At 39.1% G+C, this 27,720-nt stretch overlaps 1 protein-coding gene across 22 annotated transcripts in view; it reads left to right on the top strand.

Annotated features, from left to right (window-relative positions):
* The window catches only part of ABI1 (abl interactor 1), a 118,710-nt gene that overhangs the window by 19,389 nt on the left and 71,601 nt on the right, over window positions 1–27,720 (top strand). For all 22 annotated transcript variants that reach the window (XM_035252866.3, XM_035252864.3, XM_017974120.4 and 19 more), the window contains exon 2: window positions 20,221–20,388. In XM_035252866.3, the coding sequence (XP_035108757.1) occupies window positions 20,221–20,388 (168 nt within the window). The remainder of the gene's footprint in view (window positions 1–20,220; window positions 20,389–27,720) is intronic.

The following is a 27,720-nucleotide window of genomic DNA, read 5'->3' as shown; positions in this document are numbered from 1 at the left end:
TAGTAGAGTCAGGATTTCTCCATGTTGATCAGGCTGGTCTTGAACTCCTGACCTCAGGTGATACGTCCACCTCAGCCTCCCAAAGTGCTGGGATTACAGGCGTGAGTCACTGTGCCCGGCCTAAAACATTCCTTTTATAGTCAGATGGAAGTTTTAGGAAAAGCTTTGCTTCCGCCAATATATATGTGTGTGTGTGTGTGTGTGTGTGTGTGTGTGTGTGTATACACACACACACACACACACACACACATATATATGTATATATATGTTTTGAGATGGAGTCTTGCTCTGTCTTACATGCTGGAGTACAGTGGCACAATCTTAGCTCACTGCAGCCTCTGCCTCCTGGGTTCAAGTGATTCTCTTACCCCAGTCTCTCCCAAGTAGCTGGGACTGCAGGTGCATGCCACCATACCCAGCTAATTTTTGTATTTTTGGTAGAGACAGGGTTTTACTATGTTGGCCAGGATGGTCTTGAACTCCTGACCTCAGGTGATCTGCCCACCTTGGGCTCCCAAAATGGTAGGATTACAGGAGTAAGCTACCACACCAGGCCCCTCAGCACCAGGCCCCACCAAGATATTTTGACCTAATGGATACTACAAATCATATAATCTTTTTCCTCTATCTTTGTGGATTCATGCAAAAATCAGAGCTAAACTTGTGGCTCTAATTTATTATGTAGTACTCTGTGGTCTGTATATTAATCTCTTGCCTTTATCTTTTATATACTGTAAAACTTAGATTTTTATATTTTGAATTTTCTTGTTTAATTGCACACATTTTTATACTGATAGAACAATAGCTAATGGCCTTTCCCCAGAACAATGAAATTGGCATCTTTTTTAGGGGAAGAGGGTTAGATTGGGTCTCAGGCTCTGGAATTTTTTTAAAAGCTCACCAGATAGTACTGGTGTGCAGCTAGAATTTTTTTTTTTTTGAATTTCACACAAAAAACTTAGGCAATAAAAGCAGAAAAAAAAGGGAATGATGTCAAACCAAAAAGCTTCTGAACAACAAAGGAAACAATCATAAACATAACCTGTGGAAAACATTTGCAAACCATTTATCTGATACGAGGTTAATATCCAAAATTCTTGATGAACTCATGTAATTCAATAATAGAAAAATAATTTGATTAGAAATTGGGCAAAAGATGGTGCCACTGCACTCCAGCCTGTATGATAGAGCGAGACTCTGTCTCAAATGAATAGACATTTTTTTCAAAGAAGACATCAGAATGGCTGATAGGTATATGAAAAGGTACTTCACAGCATTAGTCATGGGGAAATGCAGATGAAAACCACTGTGGGCATCACCTCACACCCATTAGGGTGGCTATCATAAAAAAGTGAAGTGATAACAAATGGTGAGGGTGTGGAGAAGATGGACTCCTTGTACACTATTGGTGGGAGTGTGGATTGGTACAGCCATGATGGAAAATAGTATGGAGGTTGCTAAAGAAATGAAGAGTAGAACTACCACCATATGACCCAGCAATTCCTTCTCTGGGCATATACCCAGAGGAAGTGACATCACTACTTTGTAAAGATAACGACACTCTCATGTTCATTGTAGCATTGTTTACCTTAGCCGAGCTGTGGAAACAACCCGAATGTCCACTGATAGATGGATGGATAAAGAACATGTGATATGTAATGTAATAGAGTATTATTCAGCCTTAAAAAGGGATACTGCCATTTACCACAACATGGATGACCTGGAGGCAGTATGCTAAGTGAAATAAGTCAAACACAGGAAGAAAAATATTGCATGATCTCATATGTGGAATCTTAAAAAAAAAAAAAAAAAAGTCAAATATACAGAGAGAATAAAACAGCGGTTACTTGAAGCAAGTGGGTGGGGGATAGGATGTGAAATATAGGTGAGAGGTAACAGAATAGCAGATATGTGGGATGAAAGAGCCTAGAGAGGCCTCCCAGCACTTTGGGAGGCCAAGGCGGGCAGATCACTTAAGGTTGGGAGTTTGAGACCAGCCTGACCAACATGGAGAAACCCTGTCTCTACTAAAAATACAAAAATTTGCCAGGTGTGGTGGTGCATGTCTGTAATCCCAGCTACTCAGGAGACTGAGGCAGGAGAATTGCTTGAACCTGGGAGGTGGAGGTTGCAGTGAGCCAAGATTGAGGCACTGCACTCCAGCTTGGGTGACAGAGCGAGACGGTCTCAAAAAGAAAAATGCCTAGAGATCTAATGTCTAACATGAGGACTGTGGCTAATAAAATTGTACTATGTTTGGAATTCCTGCTAAATGAGTAGATTTTTAGCTGTTCTTGCCACAAAAACCAAAAAATATAAAAAGGTAACTATGTGGGATGATATATATGTTAATTTGCTTCACTGCGGTAACCATTTTGCTATTTATATGTATCCCATGAAGTCATATTGTATGCTTTCAGTATGTACAATAAAATTTATTTGAAAAGTAAAATAAAATAGATGATTGATGTAAAAAGAATAAAAGCTCACCAGGTAGTGCTGATGTCTACCTAGAGTTGAGAATCACTTTTCTAGAGCAAGAGTGGGCAATTGTTTCCTGTTAAGGGCCAGATAGTAAATATTTTAGGCCTTGCATGCCATATGGCTGACACAATTACTCAACTCTGCTATTGAAGTAAGAAAGCCATGGATAATATGTAAATGAATGGATGTAGCTTTGTTGCAGTAAAACTTTATTTGCAAAAAGAGGGCAAGTACCTGAAGGTCATAGTTTCTTGACCTTTGTTATATAGCCTGAATTTCAGTTACTATGCTAGAATGTGATGGTTGATGACGGATCAAAACTGTATTGGTATGGTCTACCTACTCAGATGAATGCCTTTTTAAAAATGCTTTTGTATCCTCTTAATTGGTTAAATGATTTCTTTTTTTTCTTTGAGACGGAGTTTTGTTCTTGTTGTCCAAGCTGGAGTGCAGTGGCACTGCAACTTCTGCCTTCCGAGTCCAAGCGATTTTCCTGCCTCAGTCCCCAGAGTAGCTGGGATTACAGGCGTGTGCCACCACCCCTGGCTAATTTTTTGTATTTTTAGTAGAAACGGGCTTTCACCATGTTAGCTAGGCCAGTCTTGAACTCCTGGTCTCCGGCGATCTGCCTACCTCGGCCTCCGGAAGTGCCGGGATTGCAGGTGTGAGCCTCTGTGCCCGGCTCTGATGCTTAGATTTTTAAAAGTGATTAAATTATCTATTTGCCTGGGATCTGATGTGATAATTTATTAATAAAATATTTTTTCTCTTTTTGTTTATTGTTTCTATTTTATAATGTACATGTGTGAACAGAATATCCCTCTGTTCACATCTTAGATTTTTTGAAATAGCAGTAATATAGAAAATTCGATTATAGTAAAGATTAATTGATTCCTATAGTTTTGTAATTCATATACTTTTTCCAGAACAGATTAAGAAATTAGGATACATGTAATTTGTCAGGCAGTGTCATACTGGTCTTGATTTTTGGTTGGAAAATGTGATTAATGAATCACTAGACTTGAGATAGCTAAGACTAATTCTGTGAAACTGTGTTGTAAACTGGTTTAAGTGAGTGTCTTAGTTTGTTTGTGTTGCTACAAAGGAATACTTCAGGCTGGATAATTTATTTGACTCATGTTCTGCAGGCTGTATAAGAAGCATGGTGCCAACATCTGCTTCTGTTGAGGGCTTCGAGTTGCTTCCACTTGTAGCTGAAGGGAAGGGAGTTGACATTTGCAGAGATCACTTGGCTAGAAGCAAGGTGGGGAGGTGCTAGACGCTTTTTAACAACCAGCCCTTTGGAACTAGTAGAGCAAGAATTTACCTGAGGACGCCAAGCCATTCATGAGAGATTCTTCCGCATGACCCAGACACCTGCCATTAGGATTCTCCTCCAGCATTGGGGATCATATTTATTTTTATTTTTTGAGATGGAGTTGTGCTCTGTTGCCCAGGCTGGAGTGCAGTGCTGGGGTCACAGCTCACTGCAACCTCTACCTCCTGAGTTCAAGCAATTCTCCTCCCTCAGTCTCCCGAGTACCTGGGACTACAGGTGTCCGCCACCATGCCCTGCTAATTTTTTGTATTTTTAGTAGAGACGGGGTTTCACCACGTTGTCCAGGCTGGTCTTGAACTCCTGACATTGTGATCCTCCCAAAGTGCTGGGATTAAGGGCAGGGTGTAGCCTGGCAGGGTGGCTCATGCCCCGGCCTCCCAAAGTGCTGGATTACAGGTGTGAGCCACCCTGCCGGGCTAAAGTTACATTTGTTTGGGCATGAATTAAAGATGTGATTTTGTCACTTCAGTGAAGGATAGCCTAGAAATGTGTTAAATGTTTAATTTTTGTTTCTTCCATTTATAGAACCCTGTGTGTAGAACATCAATTATTTCATAGATCAAAAACATTCTCAGTTATCCTGAGAAAATTTACTTTCTTACTCTCCCCTCTTTACCCTCCCAGTGAATTAAAATTCATGTGGTATGCAGAAGAGTTAATCATGACTTAGAGTGGTTCATCTTAGAGGCCTCATTAGAATTATACTTTGTTCTTTTTTAGAGTTATAAATGGAGACAGTGTGGCATAGTGGCAGACTGGTCTTTGGAGTTGTAGTTGTTCTGTTTCTTCCTAGCAGTGTTACCTTGCACAAGTTACTTAACCACTACAAATTTCTTTTTCCTCATTGTTTGCTAGGCTAAGTGGGATATTTCAGTTAAAGATCTCTTTCTTTTTTTTCGTTTTTGTGGAGAACTGGATCTGTATTGCCCAGGCAGGTCTCGAACTCCTGGGCTCAAGCTATCCTCCTGCCTCTGCCTTCCTAAGAGCTGGGATTACAGGCGTGAGCCACAGCACCTGGCAAAGATGTCTTTCTTGTGTACACATCACAAAACACGTATTGTAACAGAATCCTTGTCTCCATTTTTGTGTCCTCTGTGTTTCCACAATCTAGTTTATAAAACTGCAGCTGAAGTGATGTTTCTAAAGTGTAAAACTAGTCATGTTTTTTCTTCCTAAAAATTCTTCAGTGTTTCCCCACTAGGCTTAGAGTGAAATCCACATTCCCTAAAATGCTCTCAAGGGCCTATAGTATTTCTTATGCCCTGTGGTATATTCTCCCATTGGGTCTCCCTATTGTAGGCTTACTCACCTTTAAACTGATACTGTTCATTTCATTCTACTTGGAACCCTATCTTCTGCTCCTTCCTCTTCCCCTCCCCTAAACTGCTTCTGATGTTTAGAACATTAGATGAAATGAAGTTCCCATACCTCAGGTGCCTATGAAAGATAAAGAGCTGTGTAAAGATCACTGGACTAGGATTCAGACCTGGGTTCTAGTCCTAGCTACTCCATTTCCTGGTTATAGAAGGAGTCCTTGGACAGATTGGTATTGGTGAGCTTTAATTAGTGCCTTCATCTGTGAAATCAATATATTTGCTTAGGTTACTGTGTAAAAATACTTTGAAAACTAGGCTGGGCACGGTGGCTCATGCCTATAATCCCAGCTCTTTGGAGGCCAAGGCAGGTGGCCTCACTTGAGGCCACAAATTTGAGACCAGCCTAGCCGACATGAGGAAACCCTGTCTCTATTAAAAATAAAAAATTAGCTGGGCTTGGTGGCACACACTTGTAATTCTATCTACTTAAGAGGCTGAGGCATGAGAATCGCTTGAACCTGGGAGACAGAGATTGCAGTGAACCTAGATAGATCACACCACTGTACTCTAGCCTTGGCAACAGAGTGAGACTCCATCTCAAAAACAAAAACACCAAAAAGAGAAAATTAAATGCTAATTATATGTAACTTTTTACAGTATTGCTGTCAAGTGTATATTTTGGGTATTTGTAAGAAGGCATCATTTCCTAATGTTTCAAGTTAAAGATTATTCTAATTGTGAATAGAATTGTGTCCCCTCGCAATCCTTATATTGAAGTCTCAAACCCGTTTCCCCCACCATGTGTATTGGAGCTTGGGCCTTTAAGGAGGTGAATAAGGTTAAATGAGGTCATAAGGCTGGAGCTCTGATCCCATAGAACTAGTGTACTTATAAAAGAGAAAGTGACAACAGAGATTGGTATCTCTCTGCCATGTGAGGAAACAGTGAGAAGATAGCTGTCTGCAAGCCAGGAAGAAATCTGTTGCTAGAACTAGAACCCTATTGGAACCTTGATTGTGGACTTCCCAGCCTTTAGAACTGGGCAAATAAATTTTTCTTGTTTAAGCCATCCATTCTATGGTATTTCGTTAATGGCAGCCCAAGCTGACTAACACAGATTAAAATATAATTGCCTTGTGGGAAAGGCAAGCTAGAGTGATTTCTCAGATAAACATTTTAATGAGTAATACAACCAGCTGTAAATTACTGGACTAGTTTAGGAAACAGCCTCAGTAACTTGAGAAGTACCTTAATAGATCTTTTGTCTATGTAACTAGGGGGGTATTACTATAAATTGTTACTTTCTGGTTCAGCCAAGACCCTTTTTAATGAAAGTACTTTCTCCTTCCATATAGAAGTTAAATCATTTAGGATGCATTTGGCTATAAGTAATACAACTCAGTTAGCTTAAAAAGTAAGGAACATTTGGCCGGGTGCGGTGGCTCAAGCCTGTAATCCCAGCACTTTGGGAGGCCGAGGCGGGTGGATCACGAGGTCAAGAGATCTAAACCATCCCCGTCAACATGGTGAAACCCCGTCTCAACCAAAAATACAAAAAATTAGCTGGGCACGGTGATGCGTGCCTGTAATCCCAGCTACTCAGGAGGCTGAGGCAGGAGAATTGCCTGAACCCAGGAGGCGGAGGTTGCAGTGAGCCAAGATCGCGCCATTGCACTCCAGCCTGGGTAACAAGAGCGAAACTCCGTCTCAAAAAAAAAAAAAAAGTAAGGAACATTTGTGATTTCATATACCAAATTCCAAAGTAGGAATTTAGGGTTAGGGTTAATTCTTCAGCTCGGTATCATCAAGGATTCACAGTCTTTACATTTTCACCCTCATTTTTGGTGCGGTGGTAGGGAGGTAGTATTAGCCTTATTCTTAGTCTTCTGGTATTTGCAAAAAAAATGTTACGTGGTTATTGTGGATCATTTGGAAAATGTCACAAGAGGTTGTAGTATGAGCTGAGATCGCGCCACTGCACTCCAACCTGGGTGACAGAGCAAGATTCTGTCTAAAAAATAAAAAAAGATCCTATCAAGAGAATTATCCATGTCATTAAAATTCTCAGTAAAAATAGACTGGGCACAGTGGCTCATGCCTGTAATCCTAGCACTTTAGGAGGCTGAGACAGGAGGATTCCTTGAGCTTAGGAGTTTGAGACCAGCCTGGGTAACATGGTGAGACCTTGTCTTTACAAAAGCTATAAAAAAACATTTGCTGGGGATGGTGGTGTGTGCCTGTAGTGCCAGCTACTTGGGAGGCAGAAGTGGGAGGATCCTGCCTGTAGTGCCAGCTATGTGGAAGTCTGAGGTGGGAAGATCCCTTGAGCCCAGGGTTTCAAGGCTGCAGCGAGCCATAATTGTGCCTCTGCACTCCAGCCTGGACCCTGTCTCAAATAAAAATTCTTAGTAAAAATAATTATTTTCCCTTCAAGTAATGGTTGTTAAAAAAGTTGGATACAGAAAAATAGAATATTAAAAAAAACCCATATCTCACAACCCAGAAATAACCACTCATATATCAATATATTTCCTTTTAGAATTTTGTGTGTGTGTGTGTGTGTGTGTGTGTATTTAAAATTTAAAATTAGGTATGGAATACTTTTTTTTTCCTTTGAACACAGGGTCTAACTCTCTCACTGAGGCTGGAGTGCAGTGGAGTGATCATGGCTCACTGCAGCCTTAACCTTCTGGGTTTAAGCTATCCTCCCATCTTAGCCTCCCAAGTAGCTGGGACCACAGGTGTGTACCACCACACCCTTAAATTTTTTGTAGAGACGAGGTCTTGCTGTGTTGTTCAGGCTCGTATTGAACTTATGAGCTCAAGTGATCCTTCCACTTGGGCCTCCCAAAGTGCTGGAATTACAAGTATGAGCCATTGTGCCTAATTTTAGTTTTTTGAGGAATCTTCATACTGTTCTTCATAGTGGCTGTACTAATTTATATTCCAGCTAACAGAGTACGAGTGTTCCCCTTTCTCCATGTCCTCTCTAGCATCTTTTATTGCCTTTTTTCTTTTTCTTTTTCTTTTTTTTTTAAAGATGGGGCTTCACCGTGTTGGTCAGGCTGATCTTGAACTCCCGACCTCAGGTGATCTGCCCACCTCAGCCTCCCAAAGTGTTGGATTACAGGCGTGAGCCACTGTGCCTGGCGATTGCCTTTTTTATATAAGCCATTTTAACTGGGGGTGAGATGATAACGCATTGTGGGGTTTTTTTTTTTGTTTGTTTGAGATGGAGTCTTGCTCTGTCGCCAGGCTGAAGTGTAGTGGTGCAATCTCAGCTCACTGCAACCTCTGCCTCCTGGGTTCAAGTGATTCTCCTGCCCCAGCCTCTGAAGTAACTGGGACTACAGGCATGCGCCACCATGCCCAGCTAATTTTTGTATTTTTTGGTAGAGATGGGGTTTCACCATGTTGGCCAGGATGGTCTCGATTTATTGACCTCGTGATCCACCCACCTTGGCTTCCCAAAGTGCTGGGATTACAGGCTTGAGCCACCGTGCCCAGCCTGTTGCCCAGGCAATCTTGGCTCACTGCAACCTCTGCCCCCGGCTTCAGGTGATTCTTGTGCCTCAGCCTCTGGAGTAGCTGGGATTACAGGTGAGTGCCACCACACATGACTAATTTTTGTATTTTTAGCAGAAATGGTATTTTACCACGTTGGTCAGACTGTTCTCGAAGTCCTGACCTCAAGTGATTTGCCTGCCTTGATCCCCAAAAGTGCTGGAATTATAGGCATGAGCTACTGTGCCTAGCCTAATTTTCATATTTTTAGTAGAGACAAGGTTTCTTCACTATGGTGCCCAGGCTGGTCTTGAATTCCTGACCTTAGGTAATCTGCCTGCCTTGGCTTTCCAAAGTTCATGAGCCACCATGCTGGGTCTGTCTCATTGTGGTTTTGATTTGTGTTTCTCTGATTAATGATATTGAGCATTTTTTCATATACCTGTTTGCCATTTGTATGTCTTCTTTTGTGTGTGTGTATGTGTGTTTTGTATGTCGTCTTTTGAGAAGTATCTGTCCAGATCTTTTGCCATTTTTTGTTTGGGTTAATTTGTTTTTTGCCATTGCATTGTATGAGCTCATTATATGTTCTGGTTATTAGTTCTTTGTCAGATGGGTAGAATATTTTCTCCCATCTATGGGTTGTCATTTTACACTGTTGATTGTTTCCTTTCTTGTGCAGAAGCTTTTTAGCTTTATGTAATTCCATCTGACTATTTTTGCTTCATTGCCTGTTCTTTTGAGGTTATGTCATTTTTATGGACTAGATGATATTCCAGTATATTAATTTTTTTTTCTTTTTTTGAGATGGAGTCTTGCTCTGTTGCCCAGGCTGGACTGCAGTGGTGCAATCTCAGTTCACTGCAACCTCCACCTCCTGGGTTCTAGTGATTCTCCTGCCTAGCCTCCTGAGTATCTGGGACTACAGGCATGCACCACTTCACCTGGCTAATATTTGTAGTTTAGGAGAGCCAGGGTTTCACCATGTTGGCCAGGCTGGTCTCGAACTCCTGACCTCAGGTGATCCACCTTCCTTGGCCTCCCAAAGGGCTGTATTACAGGTGTGAGCCACCATGCCTGGCCCCAGTATATTAATTTTTGTATTCATTTGTCATTGGCTATTTAGATCTCTTCTAGTTTTTTTTTTATGGTGTTGTAAATAAAGGTGACATGAACATCTTTGAGCATATAGATATTTTGCACTTGACCATTTATTTCTTTTGGGCAAATTTCTTGTAGTGAAGACTATATAATATATGTAATATGTAATATATTATATATATTCATATATATATTCATATATAATATATATTTTATAATTTACTCCGAAGAAATAAAAATATATATAATTATATATTATAAATATATAAATATATAATATAATTATATATTATATAATATATATTTAACATATATATTATATAATATATAATTATATATAAATATATGTACTTCACTACAATTTATATACAATATATAAATATATACATTTAAATATTAAGATATATATATGATCTGATTAGATTTTTTAGTAGTACGTGAGAGTATTTGCTCAAGCTGTATTCTTGATCATCATGGCTCTTGCTATATAATTCCTTTTAAAATTATATGGGAAGATAACTCGTTAACATGGAAGGAGTTAATGGAAGGAAGCAAATGTTTTGGACTAATATGCGCTATTTTCTTTCTTTTCTTTCCTTTCTTTCCCTTGTTTCTTTCCCTTCTTTCTTTGCTTTCTTTTCTTCTCTTTCTTTCTATTGGTCTGTCGCCCAGGCTGGAGTGCAATCAATGGCTTGATCTCAGCTCACTGCAATCTCCGCCTCCTGGGTTAAAACAATTCTCCTGCCTCAGCCTCCTGAATAGCTGGGATTACAGGTGCACACCACCACACCTGGCTAATTTTTGTATTTTTTGTAGAAATGGGGTTTCACATGTTGTCCAAATGGTCTTGATCTGACCTCATGATCTGCCCGCCTCAGCCTCCCAAAGTGCTGGGATTACAGGCATGAGCTGATGCATCTGGCTGAGCTGTTTTTTTATTAGTAACACTTAAGTGTATAACAGATTATGTGTTGAAATAGAGTTTTTTCTTAGAACTGGGTTTTTCCAGGTTTTGCATTAAGACCATTTTTGAAATGTAAGACTTGGAGGATGGTGCAGAATGGTAAAAGAATTAGTTTGGGGAAAGTGTCATTGTTGGTAAGACTTGAAATTTCAAAGGCTAATTATCTAGTTCTTGGGAATACCTTGGGGAGACATATTGACTTAAAAAGATTTTAAAATATTCTGCATTATGGTTGAACTTGGAATTCTATATGCTGAATATGTATGCTAGCAGTTGATTGTTCTGTGTAGCTCTCCTATTAAAGAAGAGAGTATGCCTCAACTGGCATTCCTGTCAGTCACAACTGTGTGACACCACAGGCAGTAGAGGCTTCCCTAGATGTTGCTGGGAATGAATGGGCTCTGAGGCCTCTTAGCAGTTGCTTAATTGGGAGGTGGTAGGGAGGAGCTGTGTTAAAGTTTATAATGAAAGATCTCAACCTGAACCGTTATGCAAAAATTCATTACTTTTTTCTGGATACTTGCCATAACCTGGTACCATTTCTTTTTAGTTTTCATTTTTTATTGTAATAGGCATTCTTTAGTGAAAATTGGATCCTTTAGTGGTAGCTAGGCATTACATATATGTATGCCCTAGTCCCCATGACTCTGCTTCATAGATTATTTGTCAGTAATGAACCAGCATTTGGCCTATGTGCTCTTTTTTCCCTAAGAGTCTCATCTCTCTCTGCAAAGTGATTATGGATTCTTCCTGGAAGGATTCTCAGGTCTCTAACCAAGCAGCCTGCTTGTTGGCCTTCAGCAAAGTAGATGTTTGTTTTTTGTATACTTTATCGAGTAGAAAATTCTTCCTGCAACAGGTACTGAAATCTGAGATTTTAAATCTTTTCCATTGGTGTTAACATACTTTGTTTTTTAAAAGACCTTTAAATCAAGAAGTGTTTCTTATATACTGTATTTCATGAATTCTAGTAACTGCCCTCTCCTACTTAGTATCTCTGAAATTGGGAAACATTTTATAAGTAATCATGTCCTTAAAAAGTCATCAGCCAGTCAGCAGTCATGGCATATTTGTCATTGTTTGTGCTTGTGTGAATTTGGTTGTTTTTTCTTGTGGCTCAACTGGATTATTGCACCCTTAACCTTTTGAGCAACAAACCATTTAAGGACCATTTGTGGAAAGGATAGAAGCCCAGTTTTTGTCATAAAACATTTTTTTGACATCTTGGTAAAATCAATAAATTATCAGCTTCATCAGCATTTGCAGAATTGTGTTGGCAGCCTGGAAGAAAATCATGGGAAGAAAACTGGAAATAGCTGTGGAACGTTATTTTAGATGTTCCATTATCTGTAATGGGAAGTTCACAGCATCAGCTGTTAATACATAGTATTCGGCCACAGTATTCAATCTGAATCTAATCATAAGGAAACAATCAGATAAGTCCAGGTTGTAGGAATTTTTACAAGACGCCTGGATTTAAAAAATAATTTCTGTGTTTTGAAAGAAAAAAAGGGTCAGGGTTGGGAGTGTGTTCTGTATTTGAGGATACTAAATAGACATATGACTGTCAATAGCTGTGAACAATCTTTGATTAGATCTTGGATTGTATGGAATAAGATAAAACATACATAGAGAGTTCTTTTTTTTAATTTTGTGATGGAGTCTTGCTTTATCACTCAGGCTGGAGTACAGTGGCACTATCTTGGTTCACTGCAACCTCTGCCTCTTGGGTTCAAGCAATTCTCATGCCTCAGACTCCCGAGTAGCTGGAATTACAGGTGCCTGCCACCACGCTCAGCTAACTTTTGTATTTTTAGTAGAGATGGGGTTTCGCCGTGTTGACCAGGCTGATCTTAAGCCATCTGCCTGCCTGGGCCTCCCAGAATGCTTTTAAAAAAGCCCTTATTATCTCGATTACAGATGTGAGCCACCACACCCAGCCACATAAAGGGGTTTTTTTTTGTTGTTCGTTTTTGGAAGTTGGAGAAATTTGGGTATAGGTTTGGATTAGAGATAAAAGTTATAAAAGATAAATATGGTGTGACAGACGGGACATTTCTAGAAAGAATCGGAGGAGAGTTTAAGACATGGAAACAAAATGGCAGAAAGCTTAAAAAAAATGCATGTGAGACCCTTGTTTTGTTATCTAAGTGGGGTTATTAGACTGTTGTCGTTCCCGGCAACTCAGGAGGCTGAGGTGGGAGGATCCGTTGAATCCAGGAGTTCAAAGCCGCAGCAAGCTGTGATCATTGGCACTGCACTCCAGCCTGGGGGACAGAGAGAGACTCTGTCTCTAAAATTAAAAAATGGGTAAAATATTTGAGCATTTTATCAAGGAAGAAATGGATGCCACACAAGTACTTGAAAACATGATTTCATAGCAAAATGGAAATTAAAACCATAATGAGATACCACTGTATACCTACTAGATTATTTAAAAGTTAAAAGACTGACCATACCAAGTGTTGGCAAGGATGTGGAGAACTAGAACTTTAGTACATTTCTAGTGAGAATGCCGAATAATATTGTTTCTATTTCTTTGTAAGATAGTTTGGTAGTTTCTTTCTTTCTTTCGGTCTTTTTTTTTTTTTTTTTCAGGAGACAGGGTCTTGTTCTGTTGTTCAGGCTTGGAGTGTAGTGGTACAACAGCTCATTGCAGCCTCAACCTCCGTGGCCCAAGCAATCCTCCCACCTTAGCCTTCAAAGTAGCTGGGACCACAGGCACATGCCGCCATGCCTATCTAATTTTTTTATTTTTGTAGAGACAGAGTCTCACTAGGTTGCTCAGGCTGGTCTTGAACTCCTAGGCTTAAGCAGTTCTCCCATCTTGACCTCCCAAAGTGCTGAGATTGTAGGCATGAACCACCATGCCCAACCAGTAGTTTCTTACAATCTTAAATATACACTTAACTTACCCTGTGACTCAGCAGTTGTATCTTTGGGTATTACCCAAAAGAAATGAAAACGTATGTCCACACAAAGACCTTCTACTCAAATATTTGTAGTAGCCCAGAACTGGAAATAACCCAAATGTCCATCAGCTGATAAATGGAGAAACAAATTATGATACATCCGTACAGTAGAATACTACTTAGCAGTAACAAGGATGAATTTTAAGGTCATTCTAAGTGGAAGAAGCTAGATACAAAAGACTATAGCTTTCAATTCCATTTATATGAAACTCTAGAAAAGGCAACACTGTTGTGACAAAGGAAATCAGTGGTTTCCAGGGTCCAGAGGATGGGGAGGGAGTTATGAGGGAAGTGTTCTTTATCATGATTATCATGGTGGGTATACTACTGTACCCATTTAACATAGCACATTGAATTGTTCACTGAAAATTTTAACATTTTATTACATGCATTTCATACTTTATTAATGCTGGCCTCCTTCCTCATCCAAGAAGAAAAATGAGATGATTTGTAGCATTCCTACAAAAGTGGCTAGTGACTTTTTGGTTTATTTTTAACTTTGTAATACTGTTATGAAGTCTTAAATGTAAACATTTTGTGTGTTTCATTCTATTGCAGTTATGATCCTCATTGATCCTTACGTTGAATCCTTTTGACATGACCCTAGAATATTCCTTGGTGGCTTTTCTGTTTTGTTGTTTATTTACTTAAATTGACACATGAAAACTGTATATATTTATGGTGTACAATATTTTTTGAAATGTGTATACATTGTGGAATGTCTAAATTGAGCTAATTAACATACATTGCCTCACATACTTTCTTTTTGTGGTGAGAACCTTAAAATTTACTCTTAGCAATTTTCAAGTATACAGTGCTGTTATTAATAGTCACCATACTGTAACCAGATACCTTTTGATATACACTCTGTTCTAGGTGCATCACTATATGGATAATAGGTGGTGCTCCATGGCTACTGTTCTTTATTCTTAGATCTTTTCATTGGACAGAGCTAGAATATTAAGATATTATATGATACATATATCTTAGGTTTAAACTGGTGCTTTAAATTTAAATCTAGAACTATAGGATTTTTTTCTTACCTGGCTTTTCTTGTGTCAGAATCTGTTTTGAACCATGCCCCAAATCTCAGTTCTCAATGGCATAATTAATGATTTGCTGTATCCCACCCTCTGCAAATAACAGTATCAGGGTAATAATTTCCATACTCACACCAGCAATAAAGAGACTAAAAACAATTTCAGTTTTTCCTTCTCCTAGTTTTTTTTTTTTTTTTTTTTTTTTTTAAGAGGTGGAGTCTCACTCAATCACCCAAGGATGAAGTGCATTGTTGCGATCTTGGCTCACTGCAACCTCTGCCTCCCAGGTTCAAGTGATTCTCCTGCCTCAACCTCCCAAGTAGGTGGGATTACAGGTGCCTGCCCCTGCGCCTGGCTAATTTTTGTATTTTTGGTACAGATGGGGTTTCACCATATTGGCCAAGCTGGTCTTGAACTCCTGACCTTGTGATCCACCAGCCTCCCAAAGTGCTGGCATTATAGGCCTGACCCAGCATGCCTGGCCTTTTAGTTACTTTTGTTCTAATGGTAAATCCCATTAAGAATGTATCAAATTACTGTGCTTTAAAGCCACTTCTAGAGTTGTTTCTCTGGGTAAGGCCACTAATTGCATACACAGTTAGGCTAATTTGATTAATTTACCTTTACTTTGGGGTAATTTCTTTTTAAATTTAAATTATTTTATTGTGTGAATTATTAACAGGCACACTTCTCTTTATTGTACTTTACTGGGCTTTGCTGACTGTGTGTTTTACAAATTGAAGGTTTCTAGCAGCCTTGCATTGAGCAAGTCTATTGGTGCCATTTTTCTAAGGGCACATGTTCACTGTGTGTGTCTCTGTCATATTTTGGTAATTATTAAAATATTTCAGGCCGAGGCGGGTGGATCACGAGGTCAAGAGATTGAGACCATCCTGGTCAACATGGTCAAACCCCGTCTCTACTAAAAATACGAAAAATTAGCAGGGCATGGTGGCACACGCCTGTAATCCCAGCTACTCGGGAGGCTGAGGCAGGAGAATTGCCTGAAGCCAGGAGGCAGAGGTTGCGGTGAGTCGAGATTGCGCCATTGCACTTCAGCCTGGGTAACAAAAGCGAAACATCGTCTCAAAAAAAAAAAAAAAAAAAAAAAAAAATTTCAAACCTTTTTATTATTATTGTGTCTTATGGTGATATTTGATGTTACTTCTGTAATTGTTTTGGGGCACCACAGACTGCACTCATGTGAGATGGTGAACTTAATAATTGTATATTCTGACTGCACCACCAACTGATCGTTCCCTCTGTCTCTCCCTCTCTTTGGGCCTCCCTATTGCCTGAGATGCAACAATATTGAAATTGGGCCAATACATAACCCTATGTTGGCCTCTTAAGTGTTCATGTGAAAGAATTCCATGTTTCTCATTTTAAATCAAAAGCTACAAATGGGAGCTTAGTGAGGAAGGCAAGTCAAAAGCTGAGATGGGCCAAATGTTAAGCCTCTTACTCCAAACATTAGCTAAGTTGTGAATGCAAAGGAAAAGTTCTTGAAGGAAATTAAAAGTGTGCTAGTTCACTGAACACATGAATCATAAGAAAGTGAAAAGCCTTGTTGCTGACAGGGAGAAAGTTTTAGTGGTCTGGATAGGTCAAACCAGGCCAGGCGTGGTGGTTCACACCTGTAATCCCAGCACTTTTGGAGGGTGAGGTGGGCAGATCACTTAAGGTTAGGAGTTCCAGACCAGCCTGGATAACATGGTAAAACCCCATCTCTACTGAAAATACAAAAAATTAGTCCGGTGTGGTGGCTCATGCCTGTAGTTCTAGCTACTCTGGACACTGAGGCAGGAGAATCTCTTGAACTCAGGAAGTGGAGGTTGCAGTGAGCCAAGATTGTGCCACTGCACTCCAGCCTGGGTGACGAGCAAGACTCTCTCAAAAACAAACAAACAAACAAACAAACAAACAGACAAACCCACCCACCCTAAAAACAAACAAAAAACCAGCCACAACATTCCCTTAAGCCAAAGCCTAGTTCAGAGTTAGGCCCTAACTGTTCAGTTCTGTGAAGGTTGAGAGAGGTGAGAAAGCTATAGAAGAAAAGGTGGAAGCCAGCAGAGATAGGTTCCTGAGGTTTAAGGAAAGCAGCCATCTCTGTAACATAAAGTGCAAGATAAAGCAGCAAGTGCTGATGTAGAAGCTGCAGTAAGTTACCCAGAAGATCTAGCTAAGATTATCGAAGGCCAGGCTGACTCTGGTTAGGGGCTAATGCAGCTGATGACTTTAGTTGAAGCCAGTGTTCATTTGCCATTCTGAAAATCCTAGGGCCCTTCAGAATTATGCTAAATCCACCCTGCCTATACTCTGTAACTAGAACAACCAAGCCTAGATGATAACATATCTGTTTGCAGCATGGTTTATGGAATCTTTTAGGCCAACTATCGAGACATGCTCAGATAAAAAGATTCCATTCAAAATATTACTGCTCATTGACAGTGCCCCAGTCATCCAAGAGCTCTGATGGGAGTGTATAAGGAGATTAATGTTGTTTTCATGCCTACTAACACATACTTATTTTGTAGCCCCATAGATTAATTTTTATTTTCCAATCTTACTACTTAAGAAATACCTTTCATAAGGCTGTAGCTACCTTAGGTAGTGATTCCTCTGATGGACTTGGGAAAAGTAAATTGAAAACCTTCTGGAAAGGATTCATTCTAGATGCCATTAGGAACATTAGTAATTCATGGGAGGAGGTCAGAATATCAGCATTAACAAGATTTTGGAAGAAGTTGATTCCAACCCTCATGGATGTTGCTGAGGTGTTTAAGACTTCAGTGGAGAAAGTAACTGCAGATATGGTGGAAACAGCAAGATAACTAGACTTAGAAGTGGAGTCTGAAGATGGGGCTGAATTGTTGCAATCTCATAAGAAAACTTGAATGGATGAGTTGCTTCTTATGGGTGAACAGAGATAGTAGTTTCTTGAGATGGAATCTACTTCTGCTGAAGATGTTGTGAACCTTGTTGAAATGACAACAATGTATTTGGAATGGTACATAAACTTAGTTGATAAAGCATGGGTAGGGCTTCAGAGGTTTGACTCATTAAAAACAATTTATTATTTTTTTTAAGAGACAGGGTCTCACTGTTTTGCCCAGGCTGTCCTCAAACTCTTGGGCTTAAGTAATTCTCCTGCCTCAGTCTCTCAGGGTTACAGGCCACCACCATACCCAGGCTTGACTTTCGTTTTGAAAGAAGTTCTACTGAGGGAAAAGTGCTATTAAGTATCGCATGCCGTACAGAAATCTTAAAGGAAAAGTCAATAGATGCAGCATGTTTCATTATTGTCTTATTTTAAGAAATTGCCACAGCTACCCCAACCTTGAAAAACCCCATCCTGATCAGTTAGCAGCCATCAACATGGAGGCAAGGCCCTCCACCAGCACACAGAGATTAGGACTCTCTGAAGGCTCTGAAGATGGTTAGCAGTTTTTTAAGGAATACATTTTATTATTTATTATTATTATTTTTTTGAGATGGAGTTTTGCTTTTGTTGCCCAGGCTGGAGTGCAATGGCACGATCTCGGCTCACCGCAACCTCCGCCTCCTGGGTTGAAGTGATTCTTCTGCCTCAGCCTCCTGAGTGGCTGGGATTGCAGGCATCTGCCACCACGCCTGGCTAATTTTATATTTTTAGTACAGATGGGGTTTCTCCGTGTTGGTCAGGCTGGTCTTGAACTCCCGACCTCAGGTGATCTGCCCACCTCGGCCTCCCAAAGTGCTGGAATTACAGACGTGAGCCACTGTGCCCAGCGCAATAAAGTATTTTTAATTAAGGCATGTACATAGTTTTTTAGATGTAATACTATCGGACATTTAATAGACTACAGCATAATATAAACATAACTTTTATATATGCTGGGGGACTGAAAAATGTCATGTGACTTGCTTTGTTGTGATGTTCACTTTGTGTGGTGGTCTCTAGCCAAAACCGCAGTGTCTTTACAGTGTGCTTGTATATAGTTCCAAAGAGAAATCTATGAAACAGGATCCACTTAAGGGATTCTATTTACTATCCATGTTTTCTCTGTCCTATTTACCTCTCTTGTATATGATTTTTTTTTTTAATGTCAAGGTTTATCTTTCCTTTAAAAAATAAACATGTATTTTCACATTTCTCTCTGTTAAGAAGTAGCATATACGTTTTTGTTCCCCACATTGTTTTTTTCACCTTAGCAGTATTCTGGAGATTATGGAGTCATGGTAACAGAGATATTCCTTGATTTCCTAATCCTTATTATGACAGTATAGTATGCTATTGTGTGGAGATATCATAGCTTATTCAAACTGTTCCCTATTGATAGTTATTTGGGTTGTTTCCAGTCTTCTGCTATTACAGATTGTGCTACGGTGAATAACTGTGTACATATCTTTCTGTGGTTTTGCCAGTGATTTTTTGGAGATAGATTCCTAAAAATGAGCTTACTGGGTCAAAAAGTAAATCTATGTGTAATATTGCTGGATATCACTTAGCAGTGTGTCAGAGTTTTTTTTTCCACAACTTTGCTGAGTATCTTATGAGACTTTCGTATATCTGTCATTTGGGTCAGCGAGAAACAGTATCTCATATTGGTTTACACTTGCATTTCTTTGCTATAATAAGTGAGGTTCAACATCTTTTCAGTGGTTAAGAGTGGTTCCATTGCTTTTTTTGTGAACTTTCTATTAGATCTCTGTTCCATCTCTTTTTTTTTCTGTGGGGAACTGGAAGGGACATGAGACCATTTTGTTTAGTCTCTGAGTTAATGACACTAATACCTAGAGAAATAAATGATTTTCCTGAAGTTGTAGGTAGCTAGGATAGCTTTTTTTTTTCATTTTTAGATTATATATTAGTGATATGTACTCTTTGTGGTATAAGTTGTTGATTCCCCCTCTTACCCACACACAGGTTGTCACCTTTTAACTTTGCTCCTCTGAGGAGTTCTTCCCATCTGACTGAGTTATCTACAGGAGTTTGGGAAGGAGTGGGTAAGGAATTGAAGCACATAAGATTCACAGTAGTTTTTTGGGGGCATGGTAGGCTTGAATTATCATAGATAACGAGGTTGGATTTCTGATGGTGGTTAGTGGAAACAGAAATATAAGACAGATTGGATTTAGTCCATATCATTCTAAGTGGATTGGGAGCTTGAAGCTGACAGTAAAGTCCTTAGGCTGTAATGCTGTGAATTGGTGATAGAAAGGGTCTGGGCAAGGAGAACCAATTGGTGCAGTATATGTCTGATTACTGTGACTACATTGGTGGCCCCTTTAGTGGATGAGCTACTCGGGAGAGAGTGGTTCCCAGCTGACCCATAGGATTTCTGCCTTGGCTTAATTCAGTAGTATCTTGAGACTGTCATATTGGTACAGTAAAGTTTATTTTTTATTGAATTGAGCTTCTCTATTAAAATAATATAACTTTGCCTTTCTATAGAATATATGTTTAATGAATGTTAATCTAAATAAGTATTCGTTGTTTTTGTTCTTATTTCAGGCGACAGACAAGAGAAAAGCTTTAGAAGAGACCAAAGCCTATACAACGCAATCTCTAGCTAGTGTTGCTTATCAAATAAATGCATTGGCCAACAATGTACTCCAACTGCTGGATATCCAAGCCTCTCAGCTTCGGAGAATGGAGTCTTCCATCAACCATATCTCACAGGTAACAGCTTATAAAAAGCTTCAAATTCAATTTAATTAAACTGCAGCATATGCCAAAGAAGTAAATAGCCTGCATATATGGATTTCTGGCTCATTACTGCTGATAATCATTATCACTGTTTTAGTTTGGTAACCTGCTCTTTTTCTTTTAGTCCTTTTTTTTCAGTCATGATAAACATTACATAATATTGACCATTTTAACCATTTTCAAGTGTATAGTAGCATTAAGTGCATTCACATTGTACAACTGTCACCACTGTCCTACTCTTGAGCTTTTCTGAGGTAAAGTTATTTGTACATAATTGAAGGATAGACTTTTTATAAGTTTAGACACACATATATAGCCATGTGACCATCAACACATTCAAGATAATGAACCATCCCCGTCCCCCCTCAACCAAATTTGTTCATTCTCCATTGTAATCCCTCCCTTTTGTCCTCTGTCCTTAGGCTTTCTGTCCCTATAGATTAGTTGGCATTTTCTAAATTTTTATATAAATGAAATCATATATATAGTTTTTTTGGTCTGGCATGTTTTACTATGCATAATTACTTTGAGATTCATTCACATTTTTGCATTTAAAAATAGTTCACATTTTTATTTCTGAGTAGTTTCTGTTGTTACACATTTTGTTTATGTGTTCACACGTTGATGGAAATCTGAATTGGTTTTAGGTTTTGGCTATTACAAATAAAACTTATGAGGACATTTGTAAACAAATTTTTGTATGATTGTATGCTTTTATTTCTTTTGGGTAAATACCTCTGTGTGGAATAGATAGGTCTTGTGGTAGGTGTCTGTTTAACTAGAAGAACCTGCCAAATTATTTTCTAAAGTGGTTGTACCACAGTTTGGTGAGAGTTCTTTTCAGGAATAGGGGATGAATTTCATCAAATGCTCTTTTGCATTTGTTGAAATGATCATATATGTGCATGCGTGTGTGTGTGTGTGTTAAATGCTGAATTACATTGGTTCGTGTATGTGAGGAATTTTTGCTTCTGTACTCTTGAAGGCTATTGGGCTGTGGTTTTCTTTTTTGGTAATGTCTTTGTCTGGTTTTGGTGTCACTGTAATGCTGGTTTTATTGAATATATTGGGCAATATTCCATCTGGCCCTGAAGTATTCTTGGGGAAAAGGGTTTTAACTACATATTTAATTTCTTTTTGCGGATACAAGCCTATTCTTTTTATCTATTTTTCCTTGAGTGAGCTTTTTGTCTTTCCAGGAATTTAGCTATTTCACCTAAGTTGTCAGATTTATTTACATAAAACTTTTATAATATTCCTTTTTTTTGTTTTGAAACAAGAGCCTTGCTCTGTTGCCCAGGCTGGAGTACAGTGGCTCGATCTTGGCTAACCACAACCTCAGCCTCCTGGGTTCAAGCAATTCTACTGCCTCATCCTCCCAAGTAGCTAGGATTACAGGTGCTAGCCACCATGCTTGGCTAATATTTTGTATATTTAGTAGAGACAGGGTTTTGCCATGTTGACCAGGCTGGTCTCGAATTCCTGACTTCAGGTGATCTACCTGCCTCAGCCTCCCAAAGTATTGGGATTACAGGCATGAGCCATGGCACCTGGTCTAATCCGTTATTTTTAAAATATCTGTACAATCTATAATAATTTCACATTGTTCATTCTTCATATTGGTAATTGGTGTCATCTTTCTTTTTTAAACTAATCATTATGGCTACTACTTTATTGATATTAAAAAACATCTTTGGCTTTATTAATTTTCTGTTTTTTGTTTGTTGTTACATTGATTTTCATTCTGATCTTTATGCTTTTTCTTTTGCTTATCTTGGGATTAATTTGCTCTTACTTTATTTTATTTATTTTTATTTTTTGAGATGGAGTTGTGCTCTGACGCCCAGACTAGAGTGTAGTGGTGCCATCTCGGCTCACTGCAGCCTCCGTCTTCCAGGTTCAAGCCTTTTTCATGCCTTAGCCTTTTGAGTAGCTGGGATTACAGGTGTGCACCACCATGCCCAGCTAATTTTTTGTATTTTTAGTGGAGATGAGATTTCACCATGTTGGCCAGGCTGGTCTTGAACTCCTGGGCTCAAGTAATCTGCCTGCCTTGGCTTCCCAAAGTGCTAGGATTGCAGGCGTGAGCCACCACACCCGGCCTTATTTTATACTTTCTTAAGGTGAAAGCTAAGGTCATTCACTTGAGACTCTTAATCTTTTCTAACATAGGTGTTTAGGTCTGTAAATGTCCGTCTAAATAGTAGATTAGCGGTGTCACATACCTTTAGATATGTTGTATTTTCATTTTCAGTTAGCTCAAGATAATTTCTAAGTTTCCCTTTTTATTTCTGTCTGACCCAGGGGTTATTGGAGATGTGTTACTTAGTTTGCAAGTATTTTGGGGTTCTGCAAGGATATTTCTGCTGTTGATTTCTAATTTAGTTTCATACTGGTTGGAAACATAATACCTCATTTTTTTTTTTAACATTACATAGCTTCCCCCCCAGCTTTATTGAGATATAATTGACATAAAAACCGTATGTATTTAAGATGTACAATGTGATGTTTTGATATACATATACATTGTGAAATGATTACCACTATCAAGCTGACTAGCATATCACTTTACATAGCTACTGTTTTTTTGTGATGAGAGCATTTACGATCTACTCTTTTAGCAAAGTTTAAGTCTGCAGCACTATGTTATTAACTATAGTCATCATGTTGTACGTTAGATCTCCAGAACTTATTCATCTTGCACAGCTGAAGTTTTGTACCCTTAGAGCCACAGCTCCCCATTCCCCTTACCCTCTAGCCCCTGATAACCACCATTCTACACTCTGCTTCAATGAGCTTTGATTTTTTTAGATTCCACATCTGAAAAAGTGAGATCATTCAGCATTTATCCATCTGTGCCTAGCTTATTTCACTTACCATAATGTCCTACAGGTTCATCTGTTGTGTCACATTGCAAATAACAGGATTTTTTTTCTTTTTTAAAGGCTGAATAATAGTCTGTTGAAATAACTATATATGTTTGCACCTCCCCCTATATTTACTTTATTTATCCATTGATAGACACCTAATTTGATGCTGTGTCTTGGCTATACTGAATAATGCTTTATATGCTGTGAGTCCTTTCATATTTAAGAACTGTTATATAGACCAGAATATGTTCCGTCTTGGAAAGTGGTGTTTTGTGTGCATTTGAGAAGAATGTTTATTTTTTCTGGTTGGGTGGAATATCTGTAAGTCTCATTAGGTCAAGTTGATTGATAATATTCAGTTCTTCTGTATCTTTACTGATTTGAATTGTTTTATCAGTTATTAGAGAAGGTAAATTGAAATCTCCAACTGTAATTTTGAATGTCTGTTATTCTTTGCATTTAGTCTTTTTTTCTGTTTCATATATTTTGAAGTGATATTAGGTGCACAAATGCTTTGGCTTATTAGGTCCTCTTGATGAATGGACCTTTTATCTTTGTAAAGAGACTCTCTATCTTGGGTTAGCATTCTTCGGAAATCTGCTTTGTCTAATGTGAATATAGCCATTCCAGCTTTCCTTTATCCTCTTTTTCTGCCTCCTTGTGTGTTAAATGAGTGATTCTTTTTTGGGGGGTGCTGATTTACTGAAACTCTTTGTTCTGCTTCTTTCTTTCATTATTTCATTCATGTTTGCTTTAGGGCTTCTGGTAAACATCTTTAAACTTATTAATGTCACTTGAAGGTAGACTATGATATTACTTCAGGAGTATGTTAAGACCTTGTAATAGTTGATTCCACTTCTCTCCTGCCTTAGGGCTATTGGTGTCAAGCATTTTTTTTTTCTTTTTGAGGTGGAGTTTTGCTCTATCATACGGGCTGGAGTGCAGTGGTGCATTCTTGGTTCACTGCAGCCTCCACCTCCTGGGTTCAAGCAGTTCTCTGCCTCAGCCTCCCGAGTAGCTGGGATTACAGGTGCTCGGCACCATGCCCAGCTAATTTTTTGTATTTTTAGTAGAGATGGGGCTTCACCATCTTGGCTAGGATGGTCTTGAACTCCTGACCTTGTGACCCACCTGCCTCTGCTTCCCATAGTGCTGGGATTACAGGTGTGAGTCATCATGCCTGGCTGATGTCATGTGTTTTGTTTCTGTGTGTATTTTAAACCCCATAATGCTTTGTTCTTTTGTTTTTTGAGATGGAGTCTCAATTTGTTGTCCAGGCTGGTGTGCAGTGGCATGATCTTGGTTTGCTGCAACCTCTGCTTGCGCCCCCTGCTGTGGGTTCAAGCGATTTTTGTGTCAGCCTACCTGGTAGCTGGGATTACAGGCACATGCCACCACACTTGGCTAATAATTGTATTTTTAATATAGATGGGGCTTCACCATGTTGGCCAGGTTGGTGTTGAACTCCTGACCTCAAGTAATCCACCCGCCTCGGCCTCCTAAAGTGCTGGGATTATAGACGTGAGCCAGAGTGCCCGGCTGTTTTTTTTTTTTTTTTTTTTAAAGCAACTAGCTTTGAATAACATTTAATAAGAAGAAAGTAATTCCTTTATATTTATCAATACTTACTATTTCTGATCAGAAAATATGCATTGTATGATTTAAGTCCTTTCAAATTTGTTGGGAATTGTTTTATAGCCCAGAGTTCTGGTGGTTTTTATTTCCTTGGAATCCTTTAGCATGAAGTGTTGCTCTAGTCTGCTGGTGATGAGTTCTTTCAGCTTTTGTAAATCTAAAAGAGATTTTTGCTTTTTACACCTGTTTATTATTGTGGGTGAATATCCATAAGATAAAATTGATCATTCAACCATTTTTAATTCTACAGTGGCTTTAAGTACCTTCACACTGTTTTGCAATTATCACCACCATTCACCTCCAAAACTTCTTTCTTTTTTCCAAACAGAAACAGTGTACCTATTAAGCACTAACTCTCCATCCACAAGTGATCCTCCCACCTCAGCTTCCTGAGTATCTGGAACTACAGACATGTGCCATTGCACCTAGCTTATTTTTGTATTTTCTGGTATCCTATTTCCTTTTTAGATTTTAGGACAAAATTGATATAGATTGAAACTTTGCTGAAATAATTTTTTGTTTTTGTATAACAGAATCTAGTATAAAGTGATGCATACTGGATATTGAAGACTTGCACAATATCTGGCAAAAGATTGGTTTACAGTAAGTGTTTACTGAATTAAAGTAAATCTCTTGGCCAGGCATGGTGGCTCATGCCTGTAATCCCAGCACTTTGGGAGGCTGAGGTGAGTGGATCCTTTGAGGTCAGGAGTTTGAGACCAGCCTGGCCATCGTGGTGAAACCTCGTCTCTACTAAAAATACAAAAATTAGCTGAGCATGCTGGCAGGCGCCTGTAATCCCACCTACTCTGGCGGCTGAGGCAGGAGAATAGCTTGAACCCAGCAGGCAGAGCTTGCATTGAGCTGAGATTATGCCATTGCACCTCAGCCTGGTCAATAGAATGAGACTCCGTCTCAAAAAAAAAAAAAAAAAACTCTTCTGCAAAATTATTTAGGAAAAATATAATAGAACCTAGTTTGTGGTTGATTCTTATATATGGATTATAACCAGAGGATCACTGTACATTTTGTGTATAGGCAGTCATTACTTTGGTTACTGGAGATTATAAAAAGTGGTGATGCAAGGGCTGGGCTCAGTGGCTCATGCCTGTAATCCCAGCACTTTGGGAGGCTGAGGTGGGCGGATCACGAGGTCAAGAGATCAAGACCATCCTGGTCAACATATTGAGACCATCCTGGTCACCATGGTGAAACCTCATCTCTACTAAAAATACAAAAATTAGCCAGGCATGGTGGCTCATGCCTGTAATCCCAGCTACTCAGGAGGCTGAGGCAGAATCGTTTGAACCCAGGAGATGGAGGTTGCAGTGAGCCGAGATTGCGCCACTGCACTCCAGCCTGGTGACAGAGTGAGACTTTGTCTCAAAAAAAAAGAAGTGATGCAAGCTGACAGTATACGAAAAACAATCTTACTAATTAATGGATAAAATTACAGTTGTTCTGTGATGTTTATATATTTTGTCAAAACTTTATTATAAATGAATAGAGAAATGAAAAAAAGTGGTGCTAATCTTTAGTATAGCATAATGTAAAACATTAGAGATATTGAGAATTAAAGAGTTTTCTTTGTTATAGTTTGAACAGTGCTTGCTACCTTCTCACTCTGCAAGTTGTTATGAAGCACACATTTTTTCTGTGCCTTGACAAGTTGTCATTCTTCTTTCTCTATGTGGATCAGCCCCTCTCAATATTTTATCCTTTGGATTTTAAACATTGTGAAATATCTTCTGGAGTTTCTTTAATGTAAAGTTTTTGTGGGTATCATTTTATCTGTAGTATCTTCTTCCCTTTCATCTCAGCCACTTTGTTCATTTATGTTAATCAGTTTGCCTTCACGATATTCTTCTGGCTGTGTCTCTGTAGTCTCCTGAATGGCAGCAGTGTCATCATTCCTATATTCATTATTTCTATTTTAAGCCCATTTACATTCAGTTGGAATTTTATCCCTTGCAGGATCACTTTTCATGTCTTTGCTTCATTTTCTTCTTTGTTGGCTAGTTCTCTCTTTGATATCCAGTTTTGTAAAATGTCACAATGGTTTATCATTTAGGGGAGAAGGAAGCAGCACAACTATGTACTTTGTAGTCTGTGGATGAACTTAATATCAGATATACAGAGACCATTCACCAATAAAGTTTGAAACAAAGACTTGATTAGTCAACAGTAATGATACTCATCTGTCACTTATGTGGACTTATGACCTAGCAGCAAAGTTTGCACTTTGTGTAATTACTTATAGTTCTTGTGGTAACTGAAATGAATTTATTTATTTATTTTAAGAGGGGGTTTCACCACGTTGGTCAGGCTGGTGTTGAACTCCTGAGCTCAGGTGATTCGCCCGCCTTGGCCTCCAAAGTGCTTGGATTACAGGCGTGAGCCACCATGCCTGGCCTATATATTTTTAAGTTTTTTTTTTTTTTTTTAAAAGGCAGAGTCCTGTTCTGTTGTGCAGGCTGGAGTGCGGTGGCACAAATAGCTCACTTCAGCTTGGAACTCCTGGGCTCAAGTGATCCTCCTACCTCAGCCTCCTGAGTAGCTGGGAGCACTGCATAACACCTTACCCAGCTAGTTTTTTTGATGGGGGATGGATAGAGATGGGATCTTGCTATGTCACCAAGGCTGGTGTTAAATTCCTGGCTTCAAGTGATCCTCTTACCTTGGCCTTTCAAAGTGCTGGCATTACAGGTGTGAACCACTGCACCTGACTGTAACTGGAATTTAAGTTGTGTAGTTGGAGGACTGGTGTTAACTAAAATATGGTGACTGAAATTCATTCATA

Source organism: Callithrix jacchus, chromosome 7, assembly GCF_049354715.1.
Source record: "Callithrix jacchus isolate 240 chromosome 7, calJac240_pri, whole genome shotgun sequence".
NCBI lineage: Eukaryota > Metazoa > Chordata > Mammalia > Primates > Cebidae > Callithrix > Callithrix jacchus.
Note: the sequence above shows the minus strand (reverse complement) of the source record. Positions and strands in the feature narration are given on the sequence as shown.